The 16,972-nt window shown below is 38.9% G+C and overlaps 1 protein-coding gene across 1 annotated transcript in view; it reads right to left on the bottom strand.

Annotated features, from left to right (window-relative positions):
* The window catches only part of wnt3 (wingless-type MMTV integration site family, member 3), a 32,003-nt gene that overhangs the window by 3,444 nt on the left and 11,587 nt on the right, over positions 1-16,972 (bottom strand). The window contains exons 2-3 of the mRNA XM_084435136.1: positions 8,420-8,661; positions 2,456-2,721 (exon numbers count right to left, since the gene is read on the bottom strand). Of these exons, the coding sequence (XP_084291262.1) occupies positions 2,456-2,721; positions 8,420-8,661 (508 nt within the window). The remainder of the gene's footprint in view (positions 1-2,455; positions 2,722-8,419; positions 8,662-16,972) is intronic.

The following is a 16,972-nucleotide window of genomic DNA, read 5'->3' as shown; positions in this document are numbered from 1 at the left end:
GCGATATTGTTTGATTATTGCCCGTATTAAATCACCCTGCCCGTTCTAAAGCAGATTTTTAGATCAGAATCCACATAAGTCACCAACAACCTGGACTGCAAGTTCTTCTGGATGCTCTCAGGCCACAGGTGTTGTTCAGGTGCGGAGCGTGCAGACAGGTCCTTGCAGTTCTCGTCTAATTCTCTTCTGAAGTCCCGCTTAATGGAGTATGCCATCGGCACTATGCGTCTTTGTTTTGGTTTGTTTGCCTTAATTTGCTCGCTATATTTAGCTGCAGAATTCCCCAGCTGCGGCGGAAGGCAGGTGTTTGCAGGTCCCTGGGGGTCTAGTTGGGGCCGCTGACATCATGTCCCGAACTCTTTGGGCCCTGAGCGGGTCCCTCAGGCTGCGTGGAAACAATGGAGTATGCGAGGGTCCTGACAGGGCTGACTGTCTCAGTGCCTGCTCCTGTGGTCCCTCGCTGATCAAAGCGCCGGCCTGTTGCAGTGTGGTCTCCGACTGCCCCTTAAGCACCTTTAACGCGAAAGACTCCAATTCTGAGTCATGACAGCAGCAGTGACGGGCTAAACCCTGAATCCCAGTGTTATTCTTCCCTCCCTGCCTTCTTCAAACCACCAACTGAGTTTACACCTCTGTCACGGATTCAGTACAGATGCAAGTTATGAGAGGCATGAAAGGATAAAAGAGGTAATTACCCGGTAATTTCTCAAGAAAATACCAGTTTTAAAGTTGAAAGTCTCTTGGAAAAGGGATCAGAAGATATTTGACAGATCAGCAGTGCATTAACACCTTTGTGAACCGCGGGGTAAGACCCACCCAGGAGTGGCACAAGTACAGCTTTGTTCTTTGTTTGGTTATCATGAACCTGATGGCTTAGAGGTGAAGTGTGTAATTTCTGTGGTACGTACTACCGGAATCACAATCGGTTTCAATGGCCTGACTGACACAAAAACAACATTTTGCTCAGCCAATCATGTGAGTTTGGGGGCGGAACTACCTGTTTGTCCAAGCAGTGACAAATAGAGTATTTCTGCATTTCTGTTTGGAGTGGCGCACAAATTACACACTTCACCTGAAGTGATTTCACAAATATGGTGTGTATTCTCAGCTTATCTCTTTTCACATTACATATGTCACCCTTCGGCATATTAACAGCAGACACAATATTGAATTTCAAAAGGGTAATGATGATATCCAGTGGTACTAAGCAGAGGGAGATATAAGATTACCTAAGTAAAGAAATACACAATATGGCTATAAGTATGTGGACACCTGAACGTCATCTTGGAATAAATTGGGGTCAAAGTCATTAATTTGAAGACAACATACTTTTGGTCATGTGATGTATTTCTCAATGCTGTTTTCAACATGACATCCATGACGCTTGCAATCCTGACTACAAGGTACACCACTGTTCAAAAGTTTGGGGTCAGTTTTTAATGTTATTGAAAGAAGTCTCTATACTCACCAAGGCTGCATTTACTATTTATTATTTTCACTTAACACAGCAGCTATTTTTACAGTATATGATCATGCTCTCATTTATTCAAGTGCAAGACGCAAACAACACGTGCAACACAGAAAGCGGCATCAGGAAATCTGAACCAGCCTGGCTGGGCCAGTAGAAAAATCCTTAGCGTTGAGCCCTGCTATATCAAATGCACAGCTAAAAGTGACATTTATTATAATGGGTTTATGTGAAGATTTTTTCAATTTTTTTAAGTCTATTCAATATTAAAAATTATGGCTTTCAATTATACTTTAATGATGAATGGCTGTAATTAATGGCTAAAATGCAGGGGGAAAATCCATTGAATAATGACACCAGTAGCAGTATTGATATCAATGATTCATTCATATAGTACTTAGTAAAAAGATGCCATTAACCACAATATAATTCATCATATGTATGTTTCTTCTACAGTAATTTAGAGATTCATTGTGAAATTATTAAACTCTAAAACTGTATTACAAAATCGTATGTTAGGTATGATTTATCATGTTTAAATACAGAAAAATGTGATTATTTATTTTTTAGTTGATTGACAGCACTAATTTTTAATATATTTTCAAGTGTAATTTATTCTTGATATGGCAGAGCGGAATTTCCAGCATCATTATTCCAGTCTTCAGTGTAACATGATCCTTCAGAAATCATTCTAATATGCAGATTTAGTGCTCAAGAAACATCTCTTATTATTATCAATGTGGAAAACAGGTAAATGTATACATTTAATACATTTCTTTCCAGTTTTTTTATGAAAACAAGCCCAGCATTTTGTAACAGATATGTCTTCAATGTAACATTTGATCAGTTTAATGCATTGTTGCTGATTAAATGTAATAATATATTTTTTTTTAAATTAACAATATAGTGTAGGCCTACATATGGAATTATTCATATAAAATCAACATTATTTTTTTAAACGAATTAGAAAGATCATGTGTCTCTTACCATCCGTCCTGCCTCATTGTTGTGCCTGTTCATGGCACTCCGGGCGTCTGGTCGGTTCTCTCGAGCGTCGGCAAACTCTCGAGACACCAGAACCCCAAACTCAGCATCTTCACTGCAACCACCCCACTTCCATCCCTCTCCCGGCGGGCCTTTATGATGGGAGTCACAGCCGCACATTGTGGAGGTCCCCTCTGCGCACGAACGGGTCACTGCAAACGCCACTCCAGCTGAGGCAATCGCATGAACAAATGCAGATTCTCTTGTGGCTTGAGAGAAGAAAGAAGAAAGAGAAGAAAGTGATTTTCTTTGATGACATTTGTGTAAACATTTCTTTATGTTCCTATGACTGTTATAAGTTTTCCAGGTTCTTCTGACAGACATATATGTCCTGGTCTAAAACCTAGTGAGCTGCCTACTCCTGCAAAGAATGTTCTGAAAGGTAGGCAACTTAAAGGAGCTGTATGTAAGAAATGCATTTCAATTAATCATAAAATAGCCCTGATATGTCACTAGACATTAAGAAATCATGTTCATTTCAAATACTTATATCACTGACAACAGTAGTCCGGCCAGGATATTGTCATTTAAAAGTGAAGTTGCAGCCCTCAACTGATGTTGATGTTGTCATGTTGTGTTTTGCCCTGATGCCCCACCCGCCACCTATCTACCAATCACGAAGTCAGTAGTGTTTCGGCATCGGGGTTGCCAGCTCTGCTCTAATTACCACAGCTACATAGCAGCCTACGTTCCTGCTGGATCCTGCAGCCAATCTGGCAACCTCGAGTCAGGGGGGAGGGGGAGGGGATACACCGCTCTACAGTAATTTGAAAGTGATTGCAGTACCAGTTTTGGCCACAATCTTACATACGGCTCCTTTAATTATGTTGCCTTTTAAAGGGATAGTTCACCAAAATTTTTAATTCTGTCATTGTTTATTTTCCCTGATGTTATTCCAAAGCTTTGACTTTCTTTATTCTGTGGACCATAGAGATGATATTTTGAGAGAGGTTATTACTGAAACGGGCAACTAGAGCACAAAGAATTTACAGTATTCTATTACAATAGTGTTCTGATTGGCGCTGCACATCTTGCACTTTACTGTATTTTTATCATTGCGCGCTTTCAACGCCATAGTTTCACTTTAGTTCTATACGGTCTGGACTCTGGACGGCATGCTGTCCTAACACTAATCAATCAGACCGGAGGTACCGCCCAAAATGCCGCAACAACCAATCAGAATTTTTTTTTTTTAAAGTCAAGCCGATCATCGATTTCATGATTTATCGTCGCTGTCACGTTCGAGAACTCGAGTACTCATGATCATCAATGGATACTGCTCTCTACGGGACAAATTGTCTTTCAAGGACAATAAAGTAGAAATTCTGATGGCACATGGAGTTGCTGCATATCAAGAGCATTCCAAATCAGTCATTTATGACTGGATGCTGCCCTAGAAGTCGTGTAGTAAGACAGCGAGACAGCTCACTCCCTTTTGGAACTGAGCTATAGTCTATCCTGAGGCTCTTGTAAAAGGTTTGAAGGAGATCCCTGCTTCTTTAACTGGTGCCCTCCCAAAAGTCTCTCATCTATCTGTGCTGTGTCTTCAGGGCATGGATCATTTTCTGTGATGAGCTCTGGAATATATTGACGAGGTGTTTGAGTGGTGCGCTGTAAACGTCTCTGACAGCACCGGGACGATTGTTGATCATGTCACTTGTGGCTAATGCAGCCCGAGGTTGCGCTGACGTTGTGTCATCTCAAAGGTGTGCTGGTTTCTCTCTGGATAATGTTTCAGGAGCCCCCCGCCCCCCCCCCCCAATCTCCCACCAGTCCGAGCCCCGCGGCCACGTGTGTGAAAGCCAGCAATAAGTCTCCGTGTTTGGTTTCTGAAGGCATGTGCTGAGAGATGGAGTTACGCCCCCTTTGAATGTAACAGCTTATTATGTAACCAGAAACCATCGTTTCACAATCGCAGCACACTTGCTGTGGCTCACCAGTTCTCTTGGTCTCCACAGGAAAAACTGCAACTCAACCAAACCCAATACAACTTCATCACCCCAAACATTTAAGTGCCTCTAATAACAGTGGTTCTCAGACCAAGTTTGTCAGGGATCAGTAAGGCCTATAATGGTGTAAGATTATCTAAAGGAGCGCCCACACACATGGAATATGCTGTAATGTGGATAATGTGAATTTGTGACCAAAACAGAGTGCCTGCTCACTATGTTATGTTTAGATGATAGTTGTCATGGTAATGCGTGTTATCGTTTTAGTACATTAATTCTGTAAGTCTGTCCAGCAGTCATACTGAGGACAATCTTGGATGTATTTTGTGCTTTCAACTGTTTGTAGAAGTCAGTGAGGCTTAAAACAAGATTGAACACCACTGACTGTAATTGTGTGGTCTTTTTTCAATATACCTTGTTTCACAGTAGAAAAAAAGTAATACAGGTTTCGAATGACTTGAGGGTGAGTTGATGATGACAGAATGTACATTTTTGAGTGACCTATTCCTTTAAATCCATAATACACTGCCATGAGCTCAGAGAAATGATAAATGCATGATTGCGATGCAAGTTGTAGTGATATAGAGTTTCATTTTAATCACTTATTACGTTCTATGATGGTTAGGACGCTTAGAAGGAAGTCGCCTATGTAGACAGTAGTGCGGCAGCTTAGTTTTCTGATTTCTTGTCAGTGTTTGCTAGCTTTGATATCGTATAGCCAAGTATATTATAGAATATTCGTATACTATATAGTAGCTGAAAAAGTATTCATAAAACAGTTTGAGAAAAGTACCCAGATACCCTACTACTTCTGAGATTCTGAAGTGCACGTCCAATGGACACTTTACTATCCCATGAGGCCACAGGAAAGGAGATGTGAATATAGAATTTTTTTTTTTTAAACAGTTTCAAAGTTCGTTCCTCTTGCTCAGTATGTGATATCGGACACAACACTACTGTACTGTATATGCTAGTATGCTTCTGAAAATGAACAAAATCAGTGTTTAGCAGATATACACATTTCAAATGTATAGTCTTTCTCTTCCAGAAAAATATTGATAACTCATCCTGCTCTACACAGATTTTTGTCCAATCAGATCTCTCCCTCTAGAATGAGAATGTCCCTGATTAGCAAGTAGCATATTATGGTTCATGACTGTGACGTAACTAAAGCCGTAGGCTATTGAGGCCAATCCCTTTGAATTTGTCCCACGCAAACTTCCTGTTCCTACAGGAAATGCATGAACACAGGACAGAAAACTGCGTTCATCAAGCAATTTCACAGGGTCTTTAAGACATTATGGATGTCCGTTGATGTCTAGCTGTTTCTCATGAATTTGCAGACTCATCTCACCCCTGGTATTCTTGTTTTATTCTTGCAGGAAGTTCATGTCCGCACACATAGACAAACAGTCCTTTTTAATAAAGGTTGTGTTTGGGCGCGCACCTCTCTGGGTTTGCTGCCAGAAGGAGGCCCAGTTGGTTCTGGCAGGCCCAGCTGGGTTCACCACAACAGAGAACTGTGAGCTCTGGGCCCCAGGAGCCCTGGCCAAGGGCCAAGAAGAGCGCAGCTCCCGCTACCTGCTGGGTCCATGAATCCGCCTTTGTCTCTGTGTTGTCACACCGTATTACCCACACAAAAGGGCCCAGCACCCCGCACCCCATAGCCCAGTTCAGCGCTGCCCAGAGCAGGGGCTGGCATTCCCAAAAAGGAGCGACCCCCCCCCCACCTCCTGTGACACACATACACAAAACACACATACATCTCATACCAGCCACTATGCCAAAATATTCCAAAGCATTTAAAAAATCCAGTTTGGACCCATCGGGCCAATCCGGATGCAGACAGAGACCCTACTTCCTTATCTTCACCTCATACTGTCCATCTCCTTCATCCTATCCTGATCCCCCTCTTGAGTTCCCCCTGCCTTCCACCTCTCTCTTCCTCCATGATGGGGAAGGATGGGAGATTCCCTTTCAGCCTGCTTTCATGACACAGTCAAAAGGGCGTGTGAATGGGGCGTCCGTGGGAGCCGGGCGGTAAGAGGCACACAGGGATGGCTCATACTGGCCTTCATGCACAGTAGGGGTCGAAGTGAACCCTCTAGCCCTTTTCTATTGCTTGTAATCTCATTTGGCCTCCCTTCTCTTTTTCTCTCTCTCTGTCTCTCCTTCACATACTGCCTGTTCCTGCTCAGGTCCTGCACTTCGGATAACTGCTTTAGCATCTTAACCGTCCAGAATGTATGTGATTTTGAGTGGGAGAGATCCATTTAGCCATCACGACTGGGAATCTATTTTCTCATTTAGGAAATGATTTAAGTTACTCGTGTCCCCTTCACCTCAATTTTTCAGAAACATTCACATCTAGAGCATCAGAAATATTCTAGGAAAACCCCACATATGTAATGTCAATTAAATGTTTATAGCAAGATGTGCATGGAAATTGAAAATATTGCACATTCTACATGGACTTTTATCTTAAAGAGCTGTGAAATCGCTTGAGCAGTTTTTCTCAAGAACAGACATTTTTCTATTGAAACAGCAAGTTTGGGTGGAACATATTGAAGGAAGTGTTCATTTTTATGCAGGTTTATGTTTAGTTTTTTTGAAGGGTACGTTTACACGACAACGATATGCTCAAAACGGAGAAGTTTTTCTTTTGAGTTTTCCGCGTACAGACGACACCATTTTCAAAACGATCCCCATTCACACGGATCCGCGAGAATGACTAAAAACACTGTATTCTGCTGCCAGGCCATAGATGGGTGATGAAACGCTCTAGACTGAACACGTAATACGCATGTGCATGATGTCATCGTCTTCAGAGATTCGCGTTTTTGTTGTTTACACGGAGACAAACTTGCACTTTGAAAACCCGTTTACAAAAGTTTGCGTTTTCAGGCACCCAAAATACCATTTACGGTGTAAATGAACGTCCAAAACGTATACATTTAAAAAAAAAAATTTATTATTCATGTTCGTCCGTTATATTTCCACTGAAGTGGCAAATAAATTTGGTTGACGAAAATTACATTTATTTAATTACACGACAGACTAAACTTTATATTTGGTACTAAACATATAGAAAAATGCATAAACATTTATTCATTTGATCATCTCAAAAAATATAAGGGAAAAATAATCAGTGAAACCAGTAGCAATAATTAGCTAAGCTACAGATTTTTTCGTCATTTAATTTACGCGTCTTGGAGACTATTTTAGGACATTGACTTATATGAAGCGTGTTATGAAAACTGTTTTTTACATATTCTGACTACTAGCATGTTCCTCTATGATTTTGTTTTATTGTCTGTAGTTTGAAATTTTACAGTTGAGCAATTAATTAACCCGCTAAAGCGATTCAGTTTACAACGTTCAGCTCTTTCAACTAAAAATCGGATGGTAACACTTTAGTTTAGGGTCCAATTCTCACTATTAACTAGTTGCTTATTAGCATGTATATTACTAGAATATTGGCTGTTTATTAGTACTTATAAAGCACATATTAATGCCTTATTCTGCACGATCATATTCTACATCCCTTGATCCTACCTAATACCTGAACTGAACAACTATTACTAACTATTAATAAGCAGTAATAAGAAAAAGTCATACTTGATAGTTAGTTAATAGTGAGAATTAGACCCTAAACTAAAGTGTGACCTTGATTTACGATGACATTATTTAAAAAAATAATAATTAAGCCCAATAATGTCTTGCAGTATTAACAATATTTTTTTAATTAAAATAGACTTTTATCTAGACAATTATCATCATCATTTTTAAATAGTTCACTTGCCACTAAACCATGATTTACTACTAGCCTGTTGCAACTTCTAGCATATGGTTGACCTCAAAGCAAATACACCTAGACTAAAAGCAGTTGTGGAATGTAGAAAATTGTATTATGGCAATTTAAATATTAACTAGACTGATGTGTGCTGTTAACCCATACCTTTATCAAGTACTGGTCCAAATATGGCTAGATTGTCCTTGATAGTGGTGCAGTTCCACCTGCGGCCACGGAACTGGTGCTGACATTCCTGGATTCCCAGTTTGACTCCCTCCGCTACACTGGGCATGATCTCAATGTAATTGCGGCAGAAGCGCAGCTGTTTTGGCACCAAGCCAGGTATGGAGCCACACAGGATGGGTTGTGATCCTATGGATGAGTACTGCTGCCCAAGGGCCAGGGACCTGAAACGCAAGTGTGAAGATTAGACCCACATCTGGACACACTGGAGGAAAGTTGTTCAGAGCGATTGCGTAATCAAATCTTTTACTTAATGTGTATTTTTTTGTCACCGTTATTATGGTTTGTATAGTTTGCGTGTTAGTTTAGTATTATATGTAGATTGAATGTTAGTGTTGGAAAGTCGTGATCTAGCCAGTTATTATACCATCTCATAGATGATCAGTTATATCCACTGCAAGAGGTGGATTTTTTTCTGTTTGTGGAAAATAGTGAAAGCTTAGAATATTTATGTCTTTGCCGATCCAGTTTTTTAACCCAAATCCTTTTTGTGTGTGTGTGTGTCTGTGTCATTTGATATTTGGCTGTTGTTAGTGTATTCATGTGTGTGGTTGTGTGCAGTAGCTGAGCTGACAGCAGATTCCTTCGAGATTTCCTTCTGCTCCAAACAGTGAGTAGCTCAACGGTTGCACGAACACTTCATAGAAACAGCCTCAATCTATTAGTTATTCCAGATACAACTGTACTTTCACATTGAAAATGTATTTTATTGCCGTCTTTCTCTGTCTAAAATAAGAATGAAACCACACAATTGTGATTACCTCCCTGTTTTGACAAGCATACTTGGTAAAACGTTATTTTGATGAGAACTTTGCAACTACATGTCAACTAACTCTCATTATAGACATGAAGGTTAAAAATTACTTTTAGTCAACAGAATGTGTTAGAAGGACCATCAAAATAGAGTGAAACCGCAACTTTAATAATAGGTGTAACCCTTACTCTCCTTTAGCACTGTTGCTGATTATCACATATTTTTACATTTTGTGTGTGTGTGTGATCTGTCTGTTCCATAACATATGCAGAACACACACGCTCTGACTGGAGCTGTAATAAGTCAAATATTCAGTGTTGTAAATCCTGCCAGTGCCTGGAAAAGATTCAGTTGTACAGCAGAGGAATCTATTAGCAGTTCAATCCTCATTTTCTCACAGACAATGCTATAAAACATATCTGCATGAACCTCTGAACCCAATGACTCCGTATCTGTTAATGTCACATTCTGTAAAGATCATTTAAAAATGTATAATACAAAAGTTCAGACTATAAATTCTGATCGGATGAGCCAATGCCATTCTTTAATGCGCCAAGTACCTGCCAACTGTAATAAGTCTACAGTTTGGATAATGAACTATATTACTATGCAGAAGAATGGTTTAATCTGATTGTTAGTAAGTCAAAATTTGAACAGACATCATTATCATAATGCTGTGGCCACCGATGTATAAAACAGCATGCCGTTTGAGGCCCCTCATGATTAAAGTCGCTATCTTTTTTGTTCATATTGTGACGTACATCTAAGTGACACAGATAAACGAAAAATAAAAAATAAAGGGTTCTATGCATTGCTCTTTGGTTGGATGGAAGCAGGTCTGAATTTGCAGTTGATTGTAAGAAACGGGCAGGTTTATGTAGTCAAAATGATTGAAGAAGTCTGTTTCACTGGAAGGTCGGGTTTGACATTTCGATTAAGAATTGTGAGGTAAAATAAGTGAATAAATAAATATGCACAGAATAATTTTTCATTATGAGATAATAACATGGATTTAAAAACAGGGTGAATTCAACCTGATCTCACAGGAAAACATTACTATGTTATGAATTTGTATGATGTGTATTGTTCAAAAAGGGTCCCAATAAAAGAACTCTTCACTGCCAAATATTATTTCTGTAATTTTTTTCAGACCCTGTGAATATAAGCAGCTGCCTTGAGTGCGCAAAGGCAGTACTCAATGCTATTATGATGAGATATGCTGCCTGAGAGCTGGCATAGATGCTGTCTTGTGGGCCAAAGGTTTACCTGGTTCCCCCTTCAGGCCAGTGGAGGATCACACCTATTAGAGATCAGCCGCTCACGATGACCTCAGGCCCCCCGCGGGGTGCAACCCTATCACAGCACCAATCTCTCTGACAGATGAGTGTACTGCTGCACCCCTCACACACAAAAGCCCCAGCATTGAAGTCAGAAGAGAAAAATCCCCCTCAGAGGCTTCTCGGCTTCTCTTTTGCTCTCCTCCCTCGCTCCGGTCGTACATTCCCTCTTGTTTGATGTTGTGTGAAACCGTGAACACAGAGCTGGGAGATGTTAACGGGCTGCCAGGAATCAGAGAAGGTGTGAGAGGTGAGTCTTTGTATCAGAGGTGCCGAGAGTCTTATGTTAAGATAACTTGCGTTGTCTCGCTGCCTTTGATGCATCACATGGGTGCGTCACTGCACTGTCAACCTTGTCATGGAGTTGACGTCATAACGCTGATGTTTGTGTCCGTAGGTGAAAGTGGAAGTGTTTAAACTGCTGCACAGGTAAACATTACATGTCTCTCTGTTATATAATATTCAATACTACCGTAATCTATGGTAAAATTGTCAAACACATCCCTTAAAGCAGTGGTTCTCTGCCTTTTTTTGTCCATTGTCCAACTCAATAATCAAAGGCCCCACATAGTCTAAGATATTTCAACCAGTATTTCTGCTGTAGTTATGACAGCACTGCTTGCAACGCCATAAACTGGGAATGTTGATATATTAAATGAATTAAAAAAGATTCAAGAATAATTCAAATTCAGTATAAACATAGAGTCAGTAAATACAATAGTTATTGAGGGGGAAAAAAGACCTGACCTGACTTTTTTTTTTTTTAAATATATTTAATATATATTAAATACAATTCTTCTATATTTCGTGCATTTTTAGGAGTTTAATCTGATTGATTTTTGATGTAATTAAATAATTTTTATCCATAATCAAATGATGATGAATCCCTAGCTGAGAACCACTGTCTTAAAGGGATAATTTACCCCAAAAAGAAAGCTTTCATCATTTACTCACCCTCATGTTATTCTAAACCTTAAACTCTTTACTGGGACACAAAATATGTTTTTGTCCACACAATGAAAGTCAAAAGGGTCCAAAACAACATTTGGACCCCAATGACTTTCATTGAATGGACAAAAACAACAACGAGACATCATTTGTCTCATTTGTCAAAAAAAATCATTTGTTTCATTTAAGAAAGATAGTCATACTGGATTGGAATGATTTTCGTTTTGTAGGTGAACTTTCACTAAAAGGAAGAGCAGTGAATCTAGTACATTTTTCTTTGCCTGTATTTATACTGTGTTTGTAAGTTCCACTGTTTTCCATCCAAGAAGCTATGGTTACAGTATGGCATTTTTATAGTATGTCATTCATTTACTCCACCATGTATTATTCCTATCGGTTTAGATTATTATTTTGTAAGTGTCTGACAGAAACCCCAACCCCTTACATACAGTAGGAACTTACTGGAAGCAGAGCCTGTTTTCTGCTATGTTTGCTGAGTGAGTAAGTGGCATAATTACACATTTGCTTGCAGTGTAACTGTCCATTAATCTCTCACCCATGTGGATGATTAGTGTGTTGGTGTGTGTGTGTGCGTGTTGTGCTGAATGGGGGATCAGTCTTTCTCGGCCGTCTACAGTGTATCAGGTAGACTCCTAATTAGATGTGGATGTGTTTGGTTTAGTTAATTACTAAACCGCATGCTTTGATACAGACCTGAGCGTGCTTACATTGCATGCTTCACGTCCTTAGTGATCTGTGGTTTGTTTGTTTGGGATGTGCACCATTGACTCTGAAGTGGATGAGAAGAGGAACGCGTCAGTGTGGAGGGATTGCAAATGCTTAAATACACACCAAAACCGTTTTGAGGAAAGAAGGGTGCGGCGGCACAACCGAGTGGGGAATACAAACATTGGGTTGATATGAGTTGCTAATTTGTCTGCTGGAATCTGCTACTGCAAGGAGACACAGTGAAGCTTTAGAGTCTAGCAGGTGCTTGTCTGAGCAGGTTTAGGGCCTCCTCTAGCCTTCAGGTGTTCTCGCTCACTTTCCGTGCTGCTGGGTGGGTGGTGACTGCAGCGCAAGATGAAAATAATGACGCGAGCATTAATGAGCCATTGCAAATCACAGCTACAAGGATTATGAAGTGAGGGAATTCCTCTTTTACACAAAACAGAGAAATGTTCTTTTGTCATTGGCTGTCGTTGGCTAAAGATTAAAGGGATACCCACCCAAACATTAAGTCAGTGTTATGAAAGTCATATTTAATTAAGACTGGGGTTGTCATGATCATTTTAATTTAGGCTTTTATTCACATATAAAGACAAAAAAGCATAAAAGTAAGACCCATTGTACTTCGTTAAAGGATCAGTTCACTTCAGAATAAAAATGTACCCCCATGTCATCCAAGATGTTCATGTCTTTCTTTCTTCAGTCGAAAAGAAATTAAGGCTTTTGAGGAAAACATTCCAGGATTTTTCTCCATATAGTGGACTTCAATGGGGTAACGTTACAGCAAAGATACAACGGTTTGAAGGTCCAAATTGCAGCTTCAAAGGGCTCTACGCGATCCCAGCCGAGGAATAAGGGTCTTAACTAGCGAAACTATCGGCCATTTTCTAAAAAGACACTTTTTAACCACAAATGCTCGTCTTGCACTAGCCACGCATTACGTAATCACGTTGAAAGGTCATGCATGTTCTGGTTAAAAAAGATAGCGTAGGGCGAAAAACTTCAAAATCGTCAGACATCTTTGTTTTACCTTATATTTATGTATTTTTTTTTTTGTAAATGCCATTTGACTTAGTCTTTGCATGTTCGCTTTGTAAACACTAGGTCGGTACTTCTGCCTACGTCACGCGTGACCTTTCAACGTGATTTGTGTGGCTCATCACAGCTAGTGCAAGACGAGTATTTGTGGTTAAAAAGTACATAATATTATTTAGTATTAAGTATATAATTTTTTTTTTTGTGGAAAATGACAGATCGTTTTGCTAGATAACACCCTTATTCCTCGGCTGGGATCGCGTAGAGCCCTTTGAAACTGCAATTTGGACCTTCAAACTGTTGTATCCTTGTTGTATCCATTTGAAGTCCACTATATGGAGAAAAATCCTAGAATGTTTTCCTCTAAAACCTTCATTTCTTTTCGACTGAAGAAAGAAAGACATGAACATCTTGGATGACGTGGAGGTGAGTAAATTATCAGGAAATTCTAATTCTGTAGTGAACTAATCCTTTAATATGAATATGTATTAAAGTGTTTTTCCCATATTTTGAATTATGCATTGCATTGTGTTGTATTTTAGAGTTAAAGGAAATGTCTGTGTTGTGTTTTAGAGTTGAAGGAAATATCCAGAAACTTACGGATAATGTCCAGCAGAAAATTACCAGTACTGTTTATGTTTTTCTACTGGGTTTTTTCTACAATGCATTGACCAGTGCACATACATAGAGAACATCAGGTAAATGGAAGCACAAATGTACTTGTATGACATGCGAGAACGTATCTTACTGGTTCTCACCATATACTGTCTATGGTTCTCACACATCAAGCCATTTGAGCTTCCGGGTACCATATTTGATGTGCTCTACGCATATGAGTTGACCAGAGTTTATATGAGAATAAAATTAAATCTGTTCATCATACTGTAAAAAGCTACCATATCTCCTTGGACTTGGATTAAACCTCTCAATTCAAATGTATTTCTTTTATGATTACTTAAACGTTTTAAAGCATCAACGTTTTGGTGGAATGGACTTTCAATAGAGGGACAGAATTTGTTCAGGTTTGGAATGACTTGAGCGTGAATAAATTATGACAGCATTTTTAATTTTGGGTGAACTATCCCTTTAAGTCTTTATCCCTTTAAATCTCTGTTCAATATAAAAAAAAGTGAATGAGGATGTGAGTTGTCAAGTTCCAAAATGACCAAAAAAACACAATAAAAGCCAAGTACAATCAACTTGGATGTTTGTCATTTCAACTTAAGTTATATTAAAATGACTTTTAAAAAATCTTGTACAGCTTATAAAAAAAGTTGAAAATGGCTTACCTTATTTTGATGAATTAAAGCAATGTAAAAACATATGTTGTCATAACTTATTGCTCATATCATTTTTACAGTGAAGTCTTTAGAAGCCATACAACAGTTTTGTGTGAGGAACAAACTGAAATTGATGTCATTAATTACTGAAAATCTTTCGCCCTTGCTTTCACTGGCATTGTTTTTTGAGTGAAGTAGTGATACCCGTGGCCAGGTGCAAAACAAAGCCACTATATTGTCTCTTAAAAACTAGTCTGACCAACTAGCAGTTAGTCAAGGGATAATCAGTCATCAATCATTTTTTTTAGATTCAAATAATGGCAGTCTTCTTTTTTATGTAACTGACTTAAAGTCAGCATGAAAAAGTTGTGATAGTCTTTTCTTCCCTATTGTGACGTATATGCGAGTGAAACGGCTTCTCGAACAAGAAAAGAATCCAGGGTGGGACTTGATTTTGTCCATCAGGAACTGATTGGATAGTTGTGGTTTGCTATTGATGTGATCTCATGTGAGTTACAGCTTGTCCTGTTTTCATGCCAGCAAACACATCATCAGAGAAGAGATGTCTTTGTAAGAGGGAGAGGAAGTTATCTTGATTTAAAGATTATGAGGGCATATAAATTGAGGGCATATGAATTTAAAAAAAATTATAAAAATAATGATGTGCATGGATAAATTATTTATAATAAATACTGCAATATTCCATAAAAAAAGGAAGTGTCAGTTTTGATTTCATGGTGACTTTAAAAAAGTTATGAGCACTCTCAAAGAAAAAAAAAAAATAGATGACTAACTTTTAAGACTATTATGCAACCAGCCACTGATTAATGAATAAACCTTTCTTTTGGATTGAATCAGTTGATCAAGTTTCTAAAATTGGTCTGAATGAATAGTTTGTGGCTGATTTGATTCTTGGGAATGTGTTTCTTACTAATATGATTCATGTGCTAAGTTTTCTAAAGAATTAAATAGTACATGAATTATATGAGCAACTTTTATATATTTTTTTCATTGTGCAGTTGTGTCCTTTTGAAACTTCAGTTCTCATCCATTGTAGTTGCATGGAAAAGAGTGACCAGCACATAAAAAAAAATAAAAATAAAAAATAAATCCCTTTTCTGTTCCACAGAAGAAAGTAAGTCATGCAGGTTTGAATCATTATAAGGGTGAGTAAATGATGCATTTTCAGAAAAGAATTTTTTATTTTTTTTAGATAAACTATCCTATGAAGCCCTCCACGTGACATGCAGGAAAAAATTATAGATATCGTGGCCACAAATTAAGAATTCGTTCTCTTGTTTTAGTAAATCGTGCCCATGATTTACTAATTCGTTCACTTGTTTTAGTAAAATTGTGGCCACGAATTAAGAATTTGTTCCCATGACTTAAACAATGCAAAAACAAATTATTGCAAAGTGGTCACAATTTAGTAAAACGAAGGAACAAATTATTATATCCTGCGCACAATTGACTTAAAACGAGGTAATGAATTAGTCAAATTTGCTGACATATTAGTAAGTCGTGGGAACGAATATACATGTTTTTTTCTCCACGTCATATGCAGGGCTCCGTACTAGACAAAACATATTTTCATGTCATTCTCCAAATGTTTTTCAGCTCTTCACCGGCTTCTCCAAAAAAGTGGGAGATGAGGCACCTGTCTATGACCACACTGCTGAGTGTTCTGTTTTTGTCCAGAGGCAGAAGAAATAAGAAACTCTTTGAACTTGTGAGTTTGTGACATCCGACCCCTTGAGCTCTTGAGGTTGATGCCTTGTTAAAGCTGTGTTTGAGTTCATTACAAGGCCACAGCTTTGGCCTGCTACCTCAGGCCTCAGACAGGTCAGGGAACATTCACCACACATTCCTGGCCAGCTTCTGCTCCTTTTGAGAGCTGCTTGGAGATACACTGAGGTGTGTTTAAATGAGAGATCTTCCCATTTAGGCTGCTCATTCAAATATAAAGCTTTAACAATTAAGTTAGGACACTCTCATGTCTCATCACACCTTAGATGTATATCACTTTAGTGATCACTCCCATAAAGCATCACTGCCTGTCAGAGCAGCATGAGCTCTATCACTACTTTGACTTCTCAACAGGAGATTAAAGTCATGGCTTAGTTAAATCCCAAACGTCGGTCTAGATCAACAGCATGTTTAAAGATCCTCTGTATTATTATGTATGAATCTCTGCCCTTCCTCAACTCATACTTGACATTTTAAGACAGGAAGATAAGAGATTTTTGGAAAATAACACATACCTTTTTGTGTCAAATGTATGGAAAGCATGTGTGCCTTAGGCTGGATGACCGAAGAGAGGCTCGGAGAGAGAGAAATGGGGAGGAGAAGGATTAGAGAGAGAATCACCCTGTCATAATCAATTCCTCTTTTG

This window comes from Rutilus rutilus, assembly GCF_951802725.1.
Source record: "Rutilus rutilus genome assembly, chromosome: 16".
In the NCBI taxonomy this organism is placed as follows: domain Eukaryota; kingdom Metazoa; phylum Chordata; class Actinopteri; order Cypriniformes; family Leuciscidae; genus Rutilus; species Rutilus rutilus.
This window is presented reverse-complemented; position numbering and strand designations above follow the sequence as displayed.